Here is a 25,388-nt window from a genome sequence, read left to right on the forward strand (position 1 = left end):
CTTTATCCACTTCATCAGAATAAGAATCTTAACAAATTTTTTTTTGCAAATTTTTTATATTTTAAAAAAAATATTAATAATAACAATAATAATACTAATTAAATATACTATACTATACTAATTTATACTAATTAAATTTTTATATTATATTTCGTGTTTTCTTTATTTCATTTTTATATATTCTCTATATAAATTATTATAATGAATTATAAATGAAATAATGATATATATTATTAAAAAAAAGATTAAAGATTAAAATTATTCGAAACTATTAATTAAAAATAATATATTTATATTATTCTTCTAAATTATTCTTCTAAATTATTTTATTTATTTATATTTTCAAAAATAAGTTAAAACTTTTGTAAATAAATAATAATTTATATACTTAATAACTTACAAGAATGTTGTAACGATATAAATATATATATTTATTTGAAAGTTTTAATTTTCAAAAAATTTCGAAATTCGAATAGAATTTTGAAGAATTTTGAAATTTTAAGATGAGTATTATCTCTAATTAAAGGATAATTTTCTTTAAATATTCAAAATATTATATATCAAAATTTTTTTTTTCTTTGTTTTCTTTTCATAGAAGAAAACAAATTCGTTTGTAATAAAATAAAAAATAAATAAATAAATTATACTTAATTAAGTTTTAGTAATTAAAAATAGTTATATATTTATAATATCTTGTATATTTTTGCAATAACTAACATCTTGTGTATAATTTATCAACATTTTAAACAACTAGTTGAATATTCCAATATATCTTCAATAAAATATTATCCATATTAACAATATTTCACACAATTGTTTGTTTTTTCTCATCTCAACTCAAATCTATTTATACATATACACAAACACACACATTCATACAATTTTAGTACCAAAGAATTTCCCTATTCTGACCATATTTTATTATTTTATTATATTCTTCTAACTCATTACTGTCATATAATATTTGAAATATTCTCTAAAGGAGCTATTAAAACACTCGTATAACACATCATTACAACATGTTTAAATACAGCTTTTACATATTTAAAAAAAATAAATATGCTGATAATCAATACATGAACAATTAACTTGTTCGGCTATAATACAATTGACAATATATTGAATTTCGATTTAATCATCCTTTTCTTTCATTTATGTCTTCTTTATATTATAAAATTTACTAAACTATGTTAAGAAGATTGATTTCAACGACAAATCGATCAATATGTCGTGAAATCAAGAAATGCTCGGAAGTATTATATTACTAAGTGATATATATATTATATGAAACATAGTTTCACTATTAAAATTATTGACATGTTCTTTATTAAATATACAGTTTTACGAACAATCGTTAATTGATTATTAATCCAAATGCATATTTTTATATAAAAAATTAGTAAAACAATGGTATGATGAAAATATATTTTATAGTTATCAGATTCTAAATATATTTTTAATTTATAATTTTTGCACAATTGATATGTTTTGTACATTTAAACATATGTAACAATATATTATATACTTAAATAATATATCAAAATATATGAATTATATAAAAAATACAAAATAAAAATATATTTGAAATATATATATAAAAAAGTATATTTTTAATTTGCACTTTTTGTATTTTTCATAGACATCATATTTATATAAAATATCTATTTTTGTTAAGTTAATTTTTAATCTATTCATAAACTCTTGTATCATATTTATATAATATGTCAATAATAATACAAATAGCTAATTCTGATTATATACCTTGTCAAAAATCATGTTTTTACAATATTGAGTATTAATTCCATATTAGATATAACAATTTATTTCGAATTGTAATAATTTAATATTATTATCTCAATAATACGATAATGCGAATAAAAAAAATTTTTCAAAAATAGAATATTAATAATTAATTGAAAAAATTTTTAATTTTTTGACAAAAGAAGAAAAAGAAGAGGAAAAAAAGAAGCTTTCAAATTTTTGAAAAAAAGTTTTGCAAAATTTCGAATTTTGTGAATTTAAAAATTAGATTTTGTTCATTTCTACTTATTTTATTTAAAAATTAATTAAATTTTTTATATAGTATTTAGTATAGTACATTTCTTATATAATATATAGTGTAGTATTCTTTAATATAATAAAAATATAATAAGTTATAAATATAAATATTAATATAAAAATATGAAATATAAATAAAATAAACTATAAAAATAAATCATAACAAATTAACATTTTATAAAGATTATTTTTCAAATAATCTTTTATCAAAAATTTTTTGATTTATCAAAAAAAGAAAAATTGTTGGCATCAGATCCCATCTAAGTTATTATAAATTAAAGTTTGAAAGATGTATTGATGATAATCTATTTGAGATAAATATAATTGATGATTAATGTATCCTTGCGTGTATCCTTCTATCCTTTCTTATGATTAGTTTTGAATAATTATTAAAACGGTAGTAATAGAAATTAAGTTATAACAGAAATTTAATGATATAAGTGTATTTATTAATGATATAATAAAATAAAAAAAAATAAATAAATAAAAGAAGAAGAAAAAAAAAGAAAAAATCAAGCATTCTAAATTTTGAGAGTTTCGAATTCGAATTAAGTTTTCATGAATCCAAAAACTAACTCATCTATAATTATTAATATTCAAGAAATAAAAGATTCATAAATGGAAAAAGAAAGAGAAATAGAAAAGGGAAAAAAAGGTAACACGATGATTAGGTTTATTTGCTGTAATTGGGAGACGTGCCAAATCAAATATCGGTTATGACCGCCATAAACCTACCCACAATCACTTAGAGCCGGTGCGCGGTACGCGTTTTTTCCTATTTTATTCCACGCTAGCAGCACTCCTAGTACCACAATCATGAGGATAAGCAATGACGAGGAACAAGGCGAAACGAAGAAACGAGAATTCATGGCAATTTACCCATCTTCTGCGTGCTTCCTCTCGTCCTTTCTTGCGTCCTGTTCTTGCCACGTTTCTCGTTACTTCTACACACAGTTCACGTTTTGATAGATAAAAGAAATTTTAATCTTTATATTCGGATACATATATTATCTTTTAACTTAACATAAAATTAAGAATTTATTATTGTTTCTAGTGATGAGCGTGATATCAGTCTTTCTTCATTTCATAATCAAATACTTATTTGAAGATTCATAATATATTAAAAAATATTAATATACAAAAAATTCGAAATCAATATATGCTATCAATATGATAATATGATAATATTAATCTAAATTATAATATCAAAATATCAAAATAATGTCAAAAATATTGAAATTATTCAAACCAGTATTGAATTTTAATAAATATTTAATGAATAAAAATCGAAAAAAATCAAATTTCAAGATTATGTTTATTATATTATATTATGATATTAATGATATCAAATGTGAAAAAAATATAATAAAAAGTAGAACATAATTTGAAAGCATTACACTAGTATTTTCAAAATAGTAACAAATGTAAATTGCTATCGATATTAATTCTTTTTAAGATATCTTTAATGATTTACTTCTTTTGATAATTAGAGAATCATACTTTTAATGCTATGACTCTTTATCATTAACATAAGAATCAATAAATACTGCTTGAAAAGATCTATTAGTGTTTCCTCTCATATTTTCTTGTGCCCTGTTCCCTGTTCTTGCTACATTTCTCATTACCTCGCACACACTTCGCATTGGACAGATGAAAGAGAAAGTTTTAAGTATAGCGCGATCAAATTTGAACAATGATAAAAGTTCTTTAAATCTAGGATAAAGCGTAATCAAAGTGGATTAAATGAACTATTTAAACTCAAATTATTGGAATAAAATTTTTACTTTATTTATATTCATTAAACAAAAGTCTATTATTTTAGGATTTTGATCATTTCTGCTATTTTATAATAAGAACAAAAAACTTTATAATAAGAACAAACTTAAATCTTTTATTTTTTACATTTAGAAAAAAATGACATCTTTTATTAATTAAACAACATATATATATAAGGTAACAACAATAAATATATTTTTAATTTATTTATTTTTTATTCGTTTATTATAAACGAAAAATATAATTATTTTTTTGCATTTTATGCAAGAAACAGCTTTAAATTCGTTAAAAATTGAAATAAAGATTCTATAATTAATGAATTATTAAGTATAATATATAAATATATATTAGAACAAAAAATATAAGAATTAATTTTTCTATAATGTTTTTTTTTTAATGTTGTGTCAAAACAATTTTATATTCTTTACAATTTTCCCAAAATTTTTATGCTTTTAAAATTTTCCACAAAATTTCATCAAAAGATATCTGATAATCTGTAATAAATAATGAGATATCTGATAAAAAAAGATATCTCTTAAAAAAACAAGTATTATCACGAAGTACATTCAATTTCCGAATTTTCGAATAGCTACTTACTGGCTAGGTCGATAAATTCGATTAAATAAATAAGAAATCAATATTATTCATTATGCTTAAATTTGTCGATTTACTTTATTTTACTAATTATTTAGGACACCATCATTTTATGATGTATTTTTTGGAAAATTTTATTATAATTTAGAAAGTGTATTTCCTCTGATATTCATGTTCGCCAAATACGGCGTTAATGACCGTTCAGCAACTCATGGATCCGTTCGGAGACATCGATGCCTGGAAAACACGCTTCGATTTGCCACTAACTGTTCATTCGCTACTCATAATCCCATCAATCGACGCAATCATTAGAATGAAATAAAACGGAACAAATTCGATAATTATGGAATTTAACTTTTTCCAATTTTATTATTTTATTATAGTTTTGTTTTTAAATAACTTTATTTTATCATTAAAACAATAAGGAAAAATCAATCGAAGGTGTTTTCGTCATTTAACAAGAAAAAATAAAATACTCAAATTTTTTATAGATAAATATTTACTGTGTATTAATTATTATAATTAGAGATATTATAATTAAAAATCATAATATAAATTAAATTGCTATAAAATAGAACTATACTATAATTTCACATTACTTTAAGTTAGTTGGTAATTATTACAATATATTTGAAAATTAAAGGCAAATACCAACGAATTTATAATATAATACATATATAAATTAAAATATATAAAATATATATATATAATATATATAAAATAAAAAATATAAAATATAAAAATACTTAAGGAAATATATTCTTTTTTTAATATTAATTTTTCAATATAAATTTTTTAAATTTCAAAATCAATATTTCAAATTTCTATATGATTTATGCTATTCATTATATTCTTGGTTGAATTCTAATATTAAAATAAGAATTTATAAGAAATAACTTTTTGATTGATTCATCTTTACACATATAATACATATTACCTATTATACATATTAATTGAATCTCGATTATATTAACAAAAGATAAATGGCAGTTGCAGGTTTACATATACATTGTTATATATATATACACAAAATTTCAATATAATATAATATAATTCAATATAATAATAGTAAAAATTTTCTTTAACGATAAAAACGATATTCTTTAATTTGATTTTTTATTCTAATGATAAAATAGAACTTTAAAGACAAATTGTAATAAATAATAAACTAAAATTGAGAGAAGTCGAGTAAATTGTATAATTAAATATTTCAAATTTTTTTTATTAAAAATGATTTATAAAATGTAAATGAAATTTGTTTTTTATAATAATATTTAAACTGTTCAAAATATACATATTTTTTAAAGTGCTTCAAAAACATTTAAAAAATGTTATTTTAACTAATTTTTAAAATTTTTATTTAATAATTTATGATACAGTAGAACTATGATACAGTAAAAATTAAAAAAAACAATGAACAATGATTATTAAAATTTAAAAAAAAAATTCTTTCGGATAAATAATTAGGAAAAAATCTTTGAAAAAATTTTATGAATACATGATAAAAAAAAAATTAAACATTTATATTATTGGATATAAAAAATTCCTTAGTGACAAATAGACGTTTTCTACAAAAACGTGCTATGTCGCAAAAGCTAACGCAAAGTATTTATAATAAATTCATTTTAAATTTTAAAATTGAGAAAATTTTTACGAAAACAAAAAGGAAATAATTGAATATTTAATATATGAACATCGTATTATGAATATTCAAGTTAATTTATGTTTAGTTAAATGTTTTTATATAATTCACTTGAGAAATTGATTTAAAGAAAATATTGTAACTTAAATGTTATAACACACTTTTGAACATACAACAATGAAAATTATAGAACATTATAAAAAAAATATAGAATTAAAAATATATTATAAAAAATAATATTTAAATAATATAAAAATAATATTTCTGCAATATTTAGATATATTAATTTAAATAACATATTCATCTTATTGTTTGAATAGAAAAATAAAAAATAATTGACATTCGGATGATCAGTTGCGAATTTTGTTTAGAGAAAATAATATTTATTATATAAAAATAATTTTGGATGAAAAATTTCAGATTTGAAATTTATTTATTAATTATTTATTAAAAAAAATTATAATTTCTCAGATAATTGAATTAATTTGAACATTTATATTGTGAATATTATTTTATATATACAATTTTAAAATATCTAAATTTATAAATTTATAAATCTAAATTTATAATATGGAAAAAATATTATAATTATTATAATAAATAATTATTATACATAATAAATATTATAATTATTATAATAAAAATAAAAATTAAAAAAAATTATTATAATAAAAATAAAAATTAAAAAATATATTTAGAAAATATTTAAAAAAAAAAATTAAAAATTTATATTTCAAAAAGAAATCTCAAACATTAACTTTATTAAAAAATTAGAATAAAATTTTTTTTACTTCTAGAAAATAATTACTTATACGATTTCAATATTTCATTCTTCATCAAATAAACATTTTTTTTTTTATAAATTGAATGTTGACGTATAAAAATTATAAAAATTTGATTATTCATTATTTGAAATAGAGTTTTTATGTTATAATATATTTCATTAGAATTTTATGTTATAATATTTTATAATATTGTCAACATGTTAACCAAAATTATTATATTATATCAAAAAATGAGATCAAATTTAAGCTTTAAATTTAAATCTTTTATCTAATCTAAATCTAAATTTTAGAAAGTAGATACTTCTATGTTCGAATTTGTATAAGAAAGTTTGAATGATTTTTATAAGTACTTTAAAAATCGAAAAGAATATCTCGAAAATAGATATATCATCTTTATAAATATTTTACCAGAAATTATTTCATTTTTCGAATTATTTTTTGTAATTAATTTTTTTTTATAAACTTTTTTCTATTTATATTAATTTTTTTTATTTAAAATGAAAATTGTAATCTAATTTTTTATCAAATAATTTTTTACCAAAGTTTTAATCTGAAATATATATACATGTTATATTATAACATATGCAATTATTACATTATTTTAATTTTTTTTCTTTAAATTGAAATGATCGTATATAATAAATTATAATGAAAATTTGAAATTGAAATATCATATTTAAATAGTTAAGTTAAAAATGTATAAATATATTATAAATATAAGAAAAAAAAGAAACAAGTGAAATATAATATTTAAGAACTTTTACATATATTAATTTATATAATATCATAATAAAGAAAAAAAGTTTATAAATAATTCAAAAAAAATACATATACTGTTACTTATAATATAAAGTTATTAATGGTAAATTTAATATATAATATTTTCTAATATTTTAGTTTGTATCTTATTATATAACAAATTTTCACTCATCTATGTATTTTATATTAATAATACATTAATTAAGATAAAATTATATACAATATTTGATTTACTGAATTTATCAAATGATATTCCAGTTACATGAACTGCTTTTGAATAAATGTGAGTTTGAATAAAAAATATATTATGATGACTTAGATAAATTATGATAACAAATTAAAAAATAATAAATTATTCATTGAATAATAATATCGAGCAATAATAATATTGAAAAGAAATTGATTTATATCTTAACATTAAAATTTAAAATTATTCACTGATATTGAACTGGAGCATAATATTAATTTCTATATGAATGGAAAAACAATTGTCTATATTACAATAATTATCAAACTTTTACCGAATAAAATATCTAATAAACAAACAATTCTATAATATTATTTCTAGTAAGAAATATCATTTCAATTCAGTCATTGAAGATTAATTACAAAATTATCTTTGAAATATTTATAAGATACTTCGGATTTTTCATACAAATTTTGCTAGTTTACTAGTTTTATTTTATTTTAAATAAAAATAAGAGTAATATAATAACTTATATAACAAAAATTTTAAAAATATTTTATTAAAAAGTTATATAAAAAATATAAACAGTTTAAAAACATGATAATATTATTTTAATTAGTTGAATATAGAGCGAGATAAGACATGTAATGTTTAATATAAATCAATATTAAATATGAATATAAATAAATTAGTTTCTCATGAAATATTATATATAATTAATCACAATATATATGCAAAGAAATTAGATGAAATAGCAAAATAAAATAAAGTCAAATCTGCAATAAATTCGATTTAATAGAACTCTATTTGTATGATATATGAATATGAGATATGAATCCCAAGAAGACTAAACAATTTATATAACTAATAGATTGATTCATATAATAGAAGTCCACTATTACTATTTTTAACTTTTCGTTTAAATAATCAAAATCCAAATAAATAAATTCAATCACATATTTAACACATTTTTCTAAATATGTAAATCTAATATAATAAAATATGTAAATTAAATAGTACGTATATAATATGTTAGTTTATTATATTATATGTTTTCATTCATAATAAATATTCATAACAAATAAAATTTTATTGTGATATTTCTATAACAAACAAAACTGATGAAATTTTAAAATGAAAATATAAATATTTATATTTACAGTATTTATATTTCATTTTTGATGTAATATTTTAACAAAGCATTCATAGATTTTTTGTGACAGTTTATTCTTTCATTTAATTTTATTCATTATTATATTATATTTATTCAGTCTATTTATTTAATTTTATTCATAGAATTTTATTCATAGAATTTTATTCATAGAATTGACAAAATAGAAATGGAAAAATTTGGAACATATATGCGAATATCTTTAACTAGATTTATTTTTCAATATCGACCTTTATTTTCTTTATGATAGATTTGAAACAATATTTGAATGAGTGAAATCGGGAATCCCATGGACAATTCGGCGCCAGTTCAATGTTCATCGAGTCGATAAAATTTTGAGAATGAATTTTGTAAAGAAATGTAGTAAATAGATAATCGGATAGATAAAATTGCAAAAATGTAAAACAAGTACTGGAAAAACGAAATATTTCTATAAATAAATAGATCTACTTAGATTTTGTTGCATTTATCAATATCTATTTATATTTAGAAATCATATTATAAAAATATTATTTATTATTTATATTTAATGTAAATAAAATATTATGTTTATTTAATTAAAACATAATAAGCGTCAAAAATGATCATAATTTGTCACATTTTATTTTTTAAACATTGAAATTAAAAAAAATTTTTTAAAAATATTTTATAAATTAGATTTATTTAATTTTATTATTTGTAATATCTTTTTTGTTTTTGATGATTAGATTAAATTCTTATGTGAACACATATTTTTCATATTTTTCATAAACGACATAAATGAATATATTATATATTCTTTTTCTGATAAATATTAATTTTATTTACATAATAATTAAATATTATATAATTACAAATAAATTAATATTATATATAATCAATTTATAATATATTTTGAATAAAAACTTCTGTATAATATTGAAAACTGGAAAAATTCTAAATAATTTATCCATAAAAGTAGCAAGAAAATATCTAATATCTATAATATGTTTTGTACAACTTAATTCCTTTTTCAATTCAATTTTTTTATTATAAATTTTTGCAACAAACAATTATCAAAAAAATAATTTGTCAAAAATATCTTTAAAAAATATAAAAAACTTTTATATAATATTATAACTTTAGTAAATCTACATTAATATTATATAATATTAATATAATTTAATTAAATCTACATAACTTATAGTAACTTAAATAAATCTACATTGATATTAATATTTTGCAAGTATTACATAATTTATATATTTTGAATAATATAACATATTTTTTGATATATTGAATATTTGTTTGTTTGTTGTTGGTTGAATATTTAAATATTTATTTATTTTAACTATATAAAAATTCGTAAATTATTAATAATATTAAAAAATGATAAGGTAATAATAATAATTGAATGGATTTGATGCCTATTCTAATATAATTTTTTCATAGATCAATAAATAAATATCATATAAAGATGATGAGTTTAATTTTAAATGGAGTTATAATAATTTTTAATGCATTAATCAATACAAAACTCATTATTTTTTAGAAAAAATATTAACTTTATCGAAAAATCATTATTTTAAGAAATAGCTTAATTTAAATTTTATAAAAGTTGATATACAAATTAATAGAAAAACAAAGAAAATATGAATAAATATTATTGTTTCCTTTAATAACTTGTAATAAGTTTTAGAAAATTCAAATTAAAATATTTTCTAAAAAATTATAATTAATAACGATTTTTCAACATACAATTCAATATTTTTAATAATATTTTTTTTATATTTTTTTATAGGAGATAATAATGCATCGATCAATGCATTCAAGAATATATGATTCAAAAAATAAAATTTAATTATTACATCTACTTATAAAAGAAATTATTAATATCAAATATGTTTCATACTTCATGTATGTATTCCTTTCGAAATCATTCAAATATATTTATTTGAACCATTTTTTGATATTATCAAAAATAAATGAGATATTAAATTATATACATTAATTATATACATATTAAATTTAAATTAATTCCTCTATATAATTACAGTATAATTTCGATTTTCATATATTCTAAAAAAATTTATAAAATTAATGTTAATAATTTTAACATTTGAATAAGTTAATAATATATTTATTTAAATTACTACTATTTGAAAAAATTATATATAGTATAATTATATATAATATATTATAATTATATATAATAAATTTCAATTAATTATTTATTTTAAAATAAATATTTGTTTATAAGCCAGTTCAAAATATACATTTAAAATATTATATCTCTATATAAATACTATTTAATCTAATAATTTTTTTTTAATCTAATATAAAATTTTATTTAATCTAAAAAAAAAAATTTACTTACAAAATATATAAGAAATAAAATTAGAAGAAACAGAAATATTTATTTCTATTTATCTATTTGAAAAATCTATTTTCTTGGTAGACGATGACCAACAAAGATGGTTTACGAATGAAAACCAGCGCAGCGCCACACCGTCTTTTGTTCGCCGCGTCATGAAACATGGGACTTACAAATTGGAATACAACAGGCTCGGAGTTAGGAGAATCGTTTCACGCTTCGCGGGGGCGCCAAGTGGAAGGTAAACACCGATAAAAACTGCATGAATAAAGTACTAATGGAAATAGTATGAATCAGGAAAAAAAAGATGAGAATGGACAGGTGGCGATTGAAGGTGAATCCTTGTTTTTTGATTCATTCTTTCAGATTAATTTCATAAGAAATTAGCATATAGAAATTTTCATAGAGAAAATAGTATATGCTATTATATATAAGATAGAGTATATATGTATATGAGATAGAATAAATATGAGATAAAATTTTCATTTATATTATATTTATATAAAATATCATTTATATATTTTATATAATAGTGAGATCATTGACAATGTTAAAAACTCAAACAAATATCCGTTTGGTGACAAGTATTTTATTAAAAAAATATTCATATTTATGAAATATATGTTTATATCGACATTTAATAATATCGATATAATAATTATTAATACCGTCGCTACATTATTGCGAAATCAATCCTACTAATATGATTAAAACTACTAAGAAATAAAAACAAATATATTTTCGTTTTAAATAAATATCTTATTTTATGAAAATAAAAAGATTAATGAAAAATTAATAAAAATTTTTCAACAAATCTAAGCCAGATCTATACCAAAGAAATATTTTATCGATTTTGATAGCTTTGAAATATATTGTTGAAAACATTATTTATATTGTTAAAACATTATATTTTGAATTATTTTTTCTTTATATAGGATCAAATAATATATCAAATGAAAAATAATTTTTTATAAGAAAGAAATATAAAATAAAATTTTTTGTTCATTTCATTTTCAAGAAAATTGAGATTATACATATATAGTCACGAAATCATATAAATGATATTTTAAATTTTGTTTTTGCCAAAAACTAATTTTGGAGTAAAATAAAATTAATTCTATATTTTTTGGTTATTTTTACATGGACAATAAGCTTTTATTGATCATTTATCTGTATTCAATAAATCTATATTACACGAAAAATTTTCAAACTCGATTTTCTCGAAAAGAAATCTCGGATGAAAAAATTTTATTTTATTTTTTTCTTTTTTTTACAAGAATCATCTTGTATCTTATTTCTATCTATTATCTATGATATTTATTATAATATATTATTTCTAATATTTAGATATACAGTCGTGGATAAAATTTTAATTAAGTGGACATTACGTTCATATTAAGAAATTCATGGTTCAGATACAATGGTGGAAAAAAATTTAAATTTTTCAATGTAGAATGTTTTTCGGAACCTCGATTTATGTACGTAGTACAAATGAAATCAGCTCTTATAAGTACTTGTATATATTTGTTTGTATTGGTGAATTTTATGGTGCTGTATTATATACTAGACTGTGAACAAAATTATGTAAACACGTAAAAAGTTTTGTGTTAACAAAAAAACAATGTAAACAAACATTGAGATTACCTCCCAAATGTATTGGATCGACAGTATTCATAACTTCGTATTGAAAATTTTAATATTATTAAATAAACATGTTTAATAGAAAACAAAAAATTTGTGCTCAATTACGAAATTGTCTCTAATTGCAAAAATAATCAAAGTTATCGTTATATTCAAAAATATAATATATACTCAATATATCCTCAATATATACTCAAAAATATAACGTTTCTAAAAGTACTGTTCATAAAATTTATAAAAAGTATTTAAAACATAATAGTGTTGATAATTTATACAGTTGAGGATGAAAACGTAACACAAATGCATACGAAGATAAAAGAATTAAGAGTATCTCAACGTAATCCAAAGATAACATCACAAAATATCGTTGAAGTTACGATTAAATGTATTTTTAAGAACTGTAAAACGAAGATTAAAAAAAGCAAATTTAAAAAATTGTATAACTAAACGCAAACCATACATCACTAAAGTACAAAAGAAGAAATGACGAGAAATTTGAATTATTAAATAAGGAAAAAAGGGCACGAATATAGAAAAAACCAAATGAATTCTTAAAAAAGCAATATGTTTTACCGACTATCAAGTATGAGGGAGGATCAATAATGGGCTTGTTTTTCATGATATAGAGTTCAAAATTTAGTATCTATAGATGGCATTATGAATACAAATAAATACATTGATATCCTGAATGAAAATTTAGAAGAATCAATTTTAAAAATGAATCTCAATGAAAAATAGACGTTACAACAAGATAGCAATCCAAAATATACCGTTACGAAAACAAAGCAGTTTTTTCAAAACTGCAAAATAGATATTTTGGAATGGTTTCCACAAACAGATATTAATCCGATAGAAAATTTGTGGATGCAGAAATCTTTTTTAGAAAAATGTAATATATAAATAAATATATAATAAATAAATATTTTTGGAAGAATTGCAATTGAAAATTCAATAGATTGGCAAAATACTTATAAAAACTTGTTGAAAGCATACCATGACGATTAGAAGCCATTATAAAAACTAAAGGTTTCAATATCAAATACTAATTACTAAATCTTTATGTATGTATAAAATGTCCACTCAATTTTGTCCACATGCAATTTTATGTGGTTTTGTATAAATTGTATAAATTATATATAATTATATATTTTGTATAAATTATAATACATTCTTTTCATTATAATTAAATGTTAATGTTTTGCGTTTTGTGTTTTATATTATATTTTGTTAACTTAAGTGTTCAATAAAATTTAGATGAGTTCAAATGAATTAATTTTTGTTGCTTATTAGTTCATGTGTCCATTAATTTTGTCCATTAATTTCCACAACTATAAATTTTAATTTATATAAAACTTGAAAATAAAATATAAAACAATATTTCGGCAATTAATATTACGATAACAAAAATTACAATGATATTAGCATATATACATATTATATATTTATTAAATGTAAGACTGATTACTATTTCTTTAAATTATTTTGTATTAATCGATCATTAATGACTTTCAAAATTATAGCCCATATATTTTTTGATATTGATTTAAGTTAAATTTAATTATCTAAAAAATTTTTGTAATTATATAATAATAATTATTATAATATACTAATAGATTTAGTAATTATAAATTAATATAACTTGTAATATAACTTATATAAATTATATAACTTAATATAAATGTAATTATTTTTTTTATTTACTTTTTTTTTTTTAATTTGACTTAAACGTTAGAAATTTAAATATTAATTATATTTTTATACATATCTTTAAAATATAGATATATATAAGAAAAAATTATTTTATTCAAAAGTTATAGTATTCATTTTAACAATATATTTCATTAAAATTATTAAAGTATCTTATTTTTCATAATTATCAAACAATATAAAAAATTTTAATATTTTATCTCAATGATATTTCTATTAGTTAGTTAACATTTTTCCTAATAAATATTTTTTTATTTTCGTAATTATAAAAAATTATTATATGTATATATTTGTATAATTGTAATAAGCAGATATAGTGGACAATCAATAAAATAGATTTCAATCATTTACTTAAATATTTAAAACAAATTTGAAAAAAAAAAGTTTTAAAAAATTGAAATTTAGAAACTATGAATTTAAAAATTGTTTATTAGAGATCTATTATGATTATGCAGTATGTAATTATTAAAAAACAAGATTACAGAGAAATAGAGAGAGAGAGAGAGTGAGAGAGAGACAGAACAAATTATTTTGTTTGACAATTATATATCATTAAAAAATATTTATTAATACTTAAATGCAATTTCATATTTTATCTCAAAAAAGTCTCATATTACTACTCAAATTTCTACTTCAATTTTATTTTGATTTAAAAAAATAAAAAATCACAAATTGTACGATTTACAATATTCATATTTATCCAACATATTTCATATTATATTTTTCAATAATTTATTTATAATTATTCTGACATATACATCTAAATAAAAAAGAAGAATTTATATAAAAATGTATATAATTAATATAAATATACAAAATGTATTTCCTAAATTTTCATTAAATATTTAGTTTTTTTAAAAATTGTAACTTTTATTATTTCAATAACAATTTTTTTTTTACACATATAATAGATTAATACCTCTAATTCTTCAAAAAAAAAAAAAAAGAAAAAGAAAAAAACTTAAGTTTAAACTTTTGTTTGATCCAATTTTAAAAAAGCTATTTTTTAGAGGATATGCCAATACTTTTTGAAATCATTATATATATTAAATCATTATATATATATATTAAAACGACAATTAATCAAAATCGGACAGAAGAGCGCACTTACTATGAAAACTCAGATTGACGTGAAATCTTAGGATGTAATTCGAGTTTGAAGTATCGATCCTTGTGCATGTGAAACGTATCCAAGAGCGATCGAGGTACTCTTATCGGGTGTATAGCATTTCGCGTGAATCACCTGGCGACATTTAACGACATGCAGTAGCTAATTTGTCATACGGCCGCGGAGCACGGTGACACGCGTTGAAGTAATAACACGCGTTGCTGTAGTTAACGCGCTCGTCACCCTGTACTTTAAACGAGAAACGCAATCAATCTCCTTGAGGAATCGAGGATCTTTGATATCCCATACACATTCCAATATTCTAATTTCACCGAAATCTTTCGTCGTAAAATATATTGAAGAAAATAACTGAAAAATAATTTTTCTTATATTTGAATAATAATAGATTTGTGATAATATTAATGATATTATAATAATGATTTATAATAATTTAATAAAAATTTAATAAATAAATAATAAATAATATTATAATAATAATAATAATAAAAATAATTTTGTACTAATAAAAAAAAATATTTATATAAAATATTTATAATTTTCAAATGTTGTTTGATTACTTATTGGCGCTTTGAAAAATTAATTTTCGATAATAAAAAATCTATTGAAATCAATATTATATTATCGAACAAGATTATCTATGGAATATAGAATGAAAAAATTAAAATTGTAAATTATTATTATCTTTCAATATTGAAAAAAATTTTCTTTAATTTTCCAAATTTAAATAGTTGCTGTAGATAGTTTCTATAAAATTGATTTAATCAATTTTATTTTGAATTTTTTCATCTAAAATTAGATGATTTTACATAGAAAAAATATTATTTGTTGAAAATGAAGATTAAATTATAAAAAAATATTTACAAAATATGTATAATAATATATATAATAATAATAACTTTAAATAGTTTACGAACAAAAAATTATTGGTCAAATTTAAATTTTAATATTTTAATGATAATTCTGATATTGAATTTTACTACGAATTTTTTATTAATCATCAATATTAGAAAACGTGAAAAGAAGAAAAAAATTTCTTTATTATATTTCATGTCATTCTATTGTACAATTTGTTATAAAATATTGATTATATTGAAGAATTATATTCGACATATTTCGATTTGTAAATTTATATTCACAATTTAATAATTTAATGGAACGTTAAGTTGTTATTGGGATGGAATAAATCCATTAAAGTAAAATTATGAGAATTACTGTTCAGACAAGAATGATTACCTTTTATGAGGCAGTTTTTATGAAGAATACTGCGATTAAATAGCGATTTGTGATTCTTATATCATTCAATCATTCAATATTTCAGTAATGTAGAAATTTCAAATATTTGTATTTAATCTAACACTTATACGTATAATATTATATATAATTTGAATTTAATGATCAATTTTTTTATCAAATTTATAATTTTCAATTTATTGAAATGAAGATTTGAAATTGAAGATTTATCCGAATGTAATTGAAAAGTTTTTCTTAGAAAAAGAATCACTAAATGTTTAATTTTTTTTTTTTTTTGATAAATTCAATTTAATTAATCATTTATTAATTAATCATATATATTTAAAATCGTCATATTATACTTCTATATATATTTATAGGATTTTTTTTTTACCAAATTAAAGAAAAAATTAGAATATAATTTATTCAATTTATTATTCCGTATTTTCTTTTTTTTTCAGAAAAATTTTGATAAATTTTTTATAATTGTTTTTTATTGCTAAACAAAGAATTATAATTTTTTATTTTTCAAAAAATAATCCTTCATCATTAATCCCTCCTATTAATATATTATATATATAAAGCTCAAATTTATATAATGCTCAAATAATATATTATATCTTTTTATTAAAATCATGAAATATGACTAAAATCTGAATATCTATTTTCAAACCGATAAAAAAAGCAAAATTAATAATTTATACCTTCGGTCAATAAAATTTCTTGTTTTTTCATGAATAATTTTAGATAACAAATTTCACATAAAACTTCTTAATTTATATTTAAAATAAATTCTAAACCGTAATGTAATCGAAATTAATTAGTACTTCATTTAACTTTTAATCAATCATGTTGCCAATGAAAATCATGAAAAAATATAAAATTATTTTAAAACAAATGTAATATTGCATAACGAAATTAGAAGATCAATTATTTTTATTGTTTTATCATATATTAGCATACCAATCAATTCCAAAAAAAAGAATGTAATCTCTTAACGATAAAACATTAACGATAAAACATAATCATCACTCGATCTCCGATTTTTGAGCCATGATATTTATTCGGAAATCCATTGTTACGTTTTTAAGAGGCATTATACTCTCCCAATGATCTGAACCAAGCTGCCATATATCATTCCTTTGAATAACCAAATTTCTCAAAACGAAACGCGTAAACTATTCTCGCGTGAATCAGCTAACTATTATCGGAATCGAAACGTAAAGGTCACTGACTGCAACTTCTTCTTTCTAAAATTCTCTAGGAAACGAACAAAACTTTCCTATTAAAATGAAAGAAAACATACAATCACAAACAAAATTCTTGTTTGTGATTTTTATAATGAACGAAAGTTGTCATAATATTTAAATTATTCAAATTTAAATTTAGAGAAAAAATTTTTTGAGATATTATAAATCATTAAACATTAGTATTATTTTGATTTATAAATTTTTTAGTTTAATAATTTAATTAATAACATAATAATTTAATTTTCTTTAACAAATGATATTTTTAGCTACATATAAATTTGGATAAAGAAATAAAGAAAATCATTATCATTTCATAAAATTAATTCACATTTTATTAAGAACATTTATATGTTTATTTTCAAAAAAAAAAAAATAATAAATTTATCATACATGATTATGGAAGAAGATTTGTAATTCATAAAATATAATAATGATAAGAATTAAAAAATTAATAATCTACATAGAAAATATTTATACAAAAAAAATTGAAACTTCTAATCCCTTTAACAAAGTAATAATTAATTAATGAAACACGAAATTCAATAAAAATATTTGCATAAAATATTGGATGTAATAAATTTTTATTTATTTAATTGATTTTATCTACTATAATATTTATTCTATATTATTATTATCTACTATATATTTATTAATAATAATTATATAATTAAAAAATATTATAAAAATATAATTAAAATATAATATATAATTATTATTAATAATATTTCGTATAATATTTATTAATATAAAATTCATATAATCTGCGATATCAATGATTGCGATTTCGTTATTATTTAATTTATTACTTATTTTGCATTAAATAAATAAAATATTAATCAAATCAAAATCAATTTCTAAATCTTTAACTATTATAACTAATTAATATCAACAAATTTTGCTTTTATGAGTACAAAAAATTTAAAACTCAAAAATAGAAATAGATTCCATAAAAGCATGACTGTAATATACCAAAACTACATTAAAGATAGCCTTGATCTAAAAGAAATAAAATTTTAGAAGAAATATAATTCTATTAATAACAGAAAGAGAAAGAAAACATCAAATCATATTTGGATTGTAACCTATGAAATAGTAAAAAAAAAGTATAATTTATATTTCTAATAAAATTTGTGTTTTAATACATTAAAAAACAATCAATTCAATAGCAGATTGAAGCAGATTTTTATATATAGATAAACTAAATTATGTAGATAAATCAAATATATATAAAATATGTCATTTATTTATATTATTTAAAATTATTTATTTATTATATATGCCAACTTATGTAATATTTACAAAATATCAATAATTTTATTATATATATTTATTTATCATAAAATTTACAGAAATAACATTATATAAAAATAATTTTTTCATGGCTTTCTGATAAATTGTTATTATTTAAATTATTATTGTCTATTAAAATAATATAATGTAATATAGTCATAGTAAACTTCTTCTACAAAATTTAGAATTTGTTTATTTTCCAACATTGTAAAACGTAATATATAATTAAATGTATTATAAATATATTATTAAATATAATATTCATTAATTTATTTATAATACATTAATTATATATATTAAATATAATATTTAAATATCATGCAAGTAAAATTAATATGAAAAAGAATATATATTTACATAAAAATCCGTAGTTTATCAACAATATTATTACAAGGCAATATGGAATAATAATTTCTTGCATATGGTATCCAAACAGGTTTTTAATTTAATTTTTTATATTAAAACACTCATTATATTTAATAAAAACATTAATTTTATTTATTTAATACACATAGTCTTAGATATTAAACTAATTAATGGCAAAAACGCAAAATTATTCAAACACTTCACTGAATATATCTAATCTATTGTATTGAATCGATTTAATCGCTTCAATTCCACTATTCCAACATTACAATGTCTATTTCCGCCATTATTTAATTTATTGCTTATTATATATTAAATAAATAAAATTTATTTGTATTAATTATATTTCAATATAGTAAAAAAATATAGTAAAAAAAATATAGTAAAAAAAACCGATCAACTTGATAAAACTATTATAAAATAATACTATAACACTATAAAATAATAAATTATAAGAATAAAAGAAGAATAAAAAGAAATTATATAAATATATAAGATAGTAATTTTTCACACAATGTGTTATCTAAATATTAATATGAATCAGTATGTGGAGAAACTGTGCGAGTTTAAAAGAAGCGCTCATCTTAATCATCAAAACGCAACGAAATCAGCAGATCAATGGGAATCGATGATACCAAAGCTGAAATAGCTCGTTGCGATGATTCACCGACGGATTCCTTCAAGGACGACAATCTTTATCGTGGTCTGATATACGACACATATTATCGGCGAATACACCCTCAACGAGAAATGGCAAATCCCGAGTCGGTTATCGAGTTATCATCGGAGTTTGCGGTTCGTTTCTTTCGTTAAGTAAGAAGTGGTCGTGAAATACAATAATACACGCTTAACTGACAAAATCGAATCCACAGTGCATCAGATAGAAACTGTAATAGACGGCCATTTAATTTAATATTAATGACTTGAAATAATAACTTGATAACATTTATTTTACATCGAGTAATTATTTCTTTGTGGAAAAATAAAAAAAAAATAATCGAAATGTAAAAATTTTGTCACATTTATCAGATATATTGAATATGTTGATGTTATATTGAAATTTTATTTATCTATTTTTAATTTTACATAGAAATCTGATATTTTTAATATTCAGTATTAAATTTTTATATCATAATGCAAATTTTTATTTTATTAAATTTTATATAAAACTATTTAAATAAAAATTTTTATTTTTATTTTATTGGTTTTGGATTACTATTTTCTAGCACTTTCTGTAACGAAAATGCATAAATTATATTGTTTTATTTGAATGATATTTTCAGCAAATATTTTCCATATTTTAAAAAAATTGAAGTTTAATTTAAAATTCAGAAATATAATAATTTGATTTTCTAATTTTTAAAATATTAATTGATTATCTAATACATGAGAACGATAATTTTATTCTGAATGTTGTGTGAATCAGATCTTAAATTAAATTAAAAGTGAATCAAGTAAAAATAAAAAAATAGGTGATCTTTTAGGAATGCTTCTTGTTAAACAAATAAAATTAAGTGAATGAATTTAATTATATTTTGAAATAAATTAATTTTAGAAGAAAATATTCTTTTTAATGTTTTTCAAATTTTTAATGAATTATTATTTAATGAATTATTATTTAATGAATAATTATTTAATATGTATTAGATTATCTATTAAATCTTAATAGATATATCTATTAAATATTGTTCATAATTAATTTCTAATATTTTTGAAAATTTAACAATAAAATATATAACAAACAACAATATATACATATATATTTTTCTAAATTTTTTTTAAATTTTAATACACATTTAATACAGATGCACTTATTATTATTAGATTGTTGATAATTATTCTTTAAGTTTTTATAATAATCGTAAACGAATATTATAGTTATTTTTATTTTTTAGAACGAAGACAAATTGTACGGATATTATATTATAATACAACAAAATTTAAATTTATATTAAAAATCGAAATAAAATTCAATGTCAATTCACAATTCCTTTCAATAAAATTTAAGAATTTATTTTATTATAAAACGCCTCATAAAATACTAATTATAATCTATAAACTTCAAATTTTAAATTGACGTTATTTTATTACTATCTAACAGAACAATTTTAATTATTAATTTCGAATATTGTTCTATAATTTATATAAATCATAAGTATAAAAATAGAAAATAATTTTTTTAAATGCCTAACAAGGAAACAGATTTCAACCATGAATATTTTATATGGTAGTTTAATTATTTTCTCGAAAACACTCACTGATATCAATATTTGTGACAGATAACTCAACAACCAATAACATACGTATTTGTACAATCAGAGTCGATTCTAGAAAGAAACTTTCTAAGCTCCAATGAACCATAGACGATACCGATTAATCGTCAGAACTATAAGAACACGGTTATTCACCGCATCTCATGAATTTCGCTTTTCAAACACGTAAAAATATATTCGAGCAAAAGATGTAACTTTTCGAAACTATGTAAAACATAAAACTACAAGAAGCACGCGTGACAAATAAGCATATTAATCAATGTTTGGATGTTTGTTCACCTGTGTCATCAATCGATCCGCTCCGGTACCCTCCTCGTCCTTAAAGATGATGTCGGCGTTGTAGTTAGGCACGAGATCTCTGAACCTGGAATCGTGCCTGGAAACACGACCCTCGCTGAGCCCGCTAGCCGGTAGCGTGTTTTCGCTAACGTTGGGTACATGTTGCTTAAACACCAGAGGCGTAAGTTTTCTCAGACCTGGACGTCGTCCGCCACCTCTGCCTGGTCCACAAGCCAAGACGAGGGCACCGTTGTCCAATATCGGTAGCCAGAGGCCAAGTATCAATAGGAACACTTGAAGCAGCGAGGGTGTCGCGCCTCGCCTCCTAACTGCGCAGTGATGGCTCGCCTGAAGGCCGCGACGACGATGATGATGGTGCACCATAATCACGTGGCTCTGCCTCGAGGACGACCCTGTTCGGTCACTGCTTCCTCGTGTACCTCTTTCACGAACACTTGGATGGATACCACTGAGTTCTCACCACCACCGCCGCCGGCAATCCTCCTCCTCCACAACTAAATAATGATGGTGAAAACGACAAGTTTGATGAAGAGTTGCCGGTCCTTCTTTTCCTCCTCTTGCCACTGACCTCACTCACGCATAACCAGGGCATCACACACCCTCCCTACACGCACTCTTACCACCGTTGTGACCGTCGTAGCTGCGTCTAATCACCCACGAGATTCAAAACAATCCGAAAAATTTTTAATCGAATGATAGCAAAATTGATCCGACACCGGAAACTGTTTCTCACTTTTAACGAGAGTCTCCTTTGGAGGGAGATTCTCTCTCACTGTTCTGCTTTCTGTTTTCTTTTTATAATATAATATTCTCCTTTCCTTCTTTTGATAATCGCGTATCCGCAATTTTGTTATCAACAATAATAATAACAATATAAGTTTCAAACGTCTCGCGAGATCGAAAATAGAATGTTCTTCTATTGTTTATTTACCTGAATCATTTTCATTATATGTTACAAATCTATAGGAACCATCACCGTAATATTTCAATATCGAAAATCGAAAATCGTCCGTTTTCCAGGATCGAAACTACACGCAATCAATCCGATCGATGACGATAGTAACGGTGACAGTAAAATTGTGGAATTGTGTAATTCGAGTATTACGATTATTATCGACCGCTTTGCGCGGATGTATACACCAGAATTAATCCGACTCACTTGACCGAACTCGATATTCAAGCACCAGTCCGGAAGCTCTGTGGCGCACGTTTTCCGGACGAGCCGGTGGTGGGAAATGCGGGATGGGTTTCGGTGAGTACCCTGCGTTCTTCCTTCGCCCTAGTCTCCTGGGCATCAGGGTGCCCCTCTTCCTGCCCCCACCAACCCGGCCAACGGCCGGTCAGGCCGCTGCCGCTGATTCCAGCTAGCTGCTGGCCCCCGTGGGGCTTTCACGGCCTCCGAGACGTGGTGGTGGACGATCCTGTTCCCCACTATTTCAGGCCCTTCTACTGCGCTGTACGGTGACGTCACCGGGCCCCTCAACGCTCCATTGGTCGGGGCGGGGCGTGCGCGAGGCGAACGAAGACAGGTGCACCGCGGTAAACAGAGATAGAATTGAAGGGACAGAGATCGATAGAGTAGAGAGTGAATGAGACGGGAGAGGATGAGAGCTCTTTTCAGAGCTTTCTCCTCGTTCGATTCAGTTTGATCGCTGCAGCTTATCTTCTCTTTTGAATCTTTCCGTTTCTTCGGCTTCTTTGCTACGAGCAACCTTCTTGTCTCTCTTTCTTTTACGTAGAAGATTCTTCTTTTCTCTTCTGCCACGTTAGTCGTGTTCGATTGATCCTTCCTTTTCTTTTTTGTTGTCGTCGTTGTTGTCGCAACAACGTTCTACCTTGTTATTCACCTTTCCTTTTCTCCTCGAAAAGGCTTCCCTGCACGTTGCTTACCATACCGTCGCTTTCTTCTTCTTCTTTTTCTTTTTCTTTTTTTTCTTCTTCTTTTTCTTTTTCTTCTTCTTCTTTTTCTTTTTCTTCTTCTTCTTTTTCTTCTTCTTCTTTTTCTTCTTCTTGAGCTTTATAGAAGGACTTTACGTTCCAAGAAAGTACGGCATTGTGCTCAGATTCTCAATGACCGTGTATCTCTCTACCTCCATTAAAACAGTGTGCACGTCAAGGTAGGGTGGGCCGACCTTCACTTCTTTGCTACGTCAGTTTCGTTCTTTTTTATGATTTTTCGTTTCCAAAATCTTTCTCTCGCCTCCCTTCTCCTTTTTCTGCCACTTACTCGATTACCGTTTTTGTCGCATTCCTACGCCGTGTCAGCAGACTCCCAGAGCCTTATTAAAGCAATTCTTGAATCCTTTCATTCCATGGCGATGCGTTTGACTTTCCGTCCATTTCTCCGATCTTCAAAGATCAAGATTAAGATAAATTATCTTTTTTATTTCGAGAGGAAATTCGGATGCCGTTATTATGAATCATGTCGGATCATTTTCACTCCATTTTTAATGTTATAAAATATTATATTATAAATTCAAACATTATGAAATAAACTTTAAAACCTTATTATCTTATTTATAATAATTTAAAATTCTCAAAAATTTTTTTTCTTAAAATATTAAGAATTAAAATTTATAATATTATTTTTAAAATTTATAAATTTAATTATAATAATGAATTTTAGAATTCTGATTTTTAAAATTTTTCAAACTTAGATTGAAAATCAATCAATAAACAATATTTATTCATACATAACATTATTTATTTATATGTAGTTTTCATTTATAAGAGTTTTAATTTCTTTTTATATTTTATTTTATTTTTTTGTTTTCTATATAAAAGTATAATCTTAATAAGTTAATAAAATCATATCAATTAAGATAAAATTTTATATGAATATAAATTCAAATAGTTTATTATAATTATATTAATAAAAATTATTTTTATAATATATAT

At 21.2% G+C, this 25,388-nt stretch overlaps 1 protein-coding gene across 1 annotated transcript in view; it reads right to left on the bottom strand.

The window, feature by feature from the left end:
* LOC102673746 (sonic hedgehog protein A) overlaps nucleotides 1-24,421 on the bottom strand; it is a 157,868-nt gene extending 133,447 nt beyond the window's left edge. The window contains exon 1 of the mRNA XM_006624260.2: nucleotides 22,470-24,421. Coding sequence (XP_006624323.1) covers nucleotides 22,470-22,853 — 384 coding nt within the window. The 5' untranslated portion in view covers nucleotides 22,854-24,421. The remainder of the gene's footprint in view (nucleotides 1-22,469) is intronic.
* Between the last annotated feature and the right edge of the window lie 967 nt (nucleotides 24,422-25,388).

This window comes from Apis dorsata, unplaced genomic scaffold (assembly GCF_000469605.1).
Source record: "Apis dorsata unplaced genomic scaffold, Apis dorsata 1.3 scaffold_1024, whole genome shotgun sequence".
In the NCBI taxonomy this organism is placed as follows: Eukaryota; Metazoa; Arthropoda; class Insecta; order Hymenoptera; family Apidae; genus Apis; species Apis dorsata.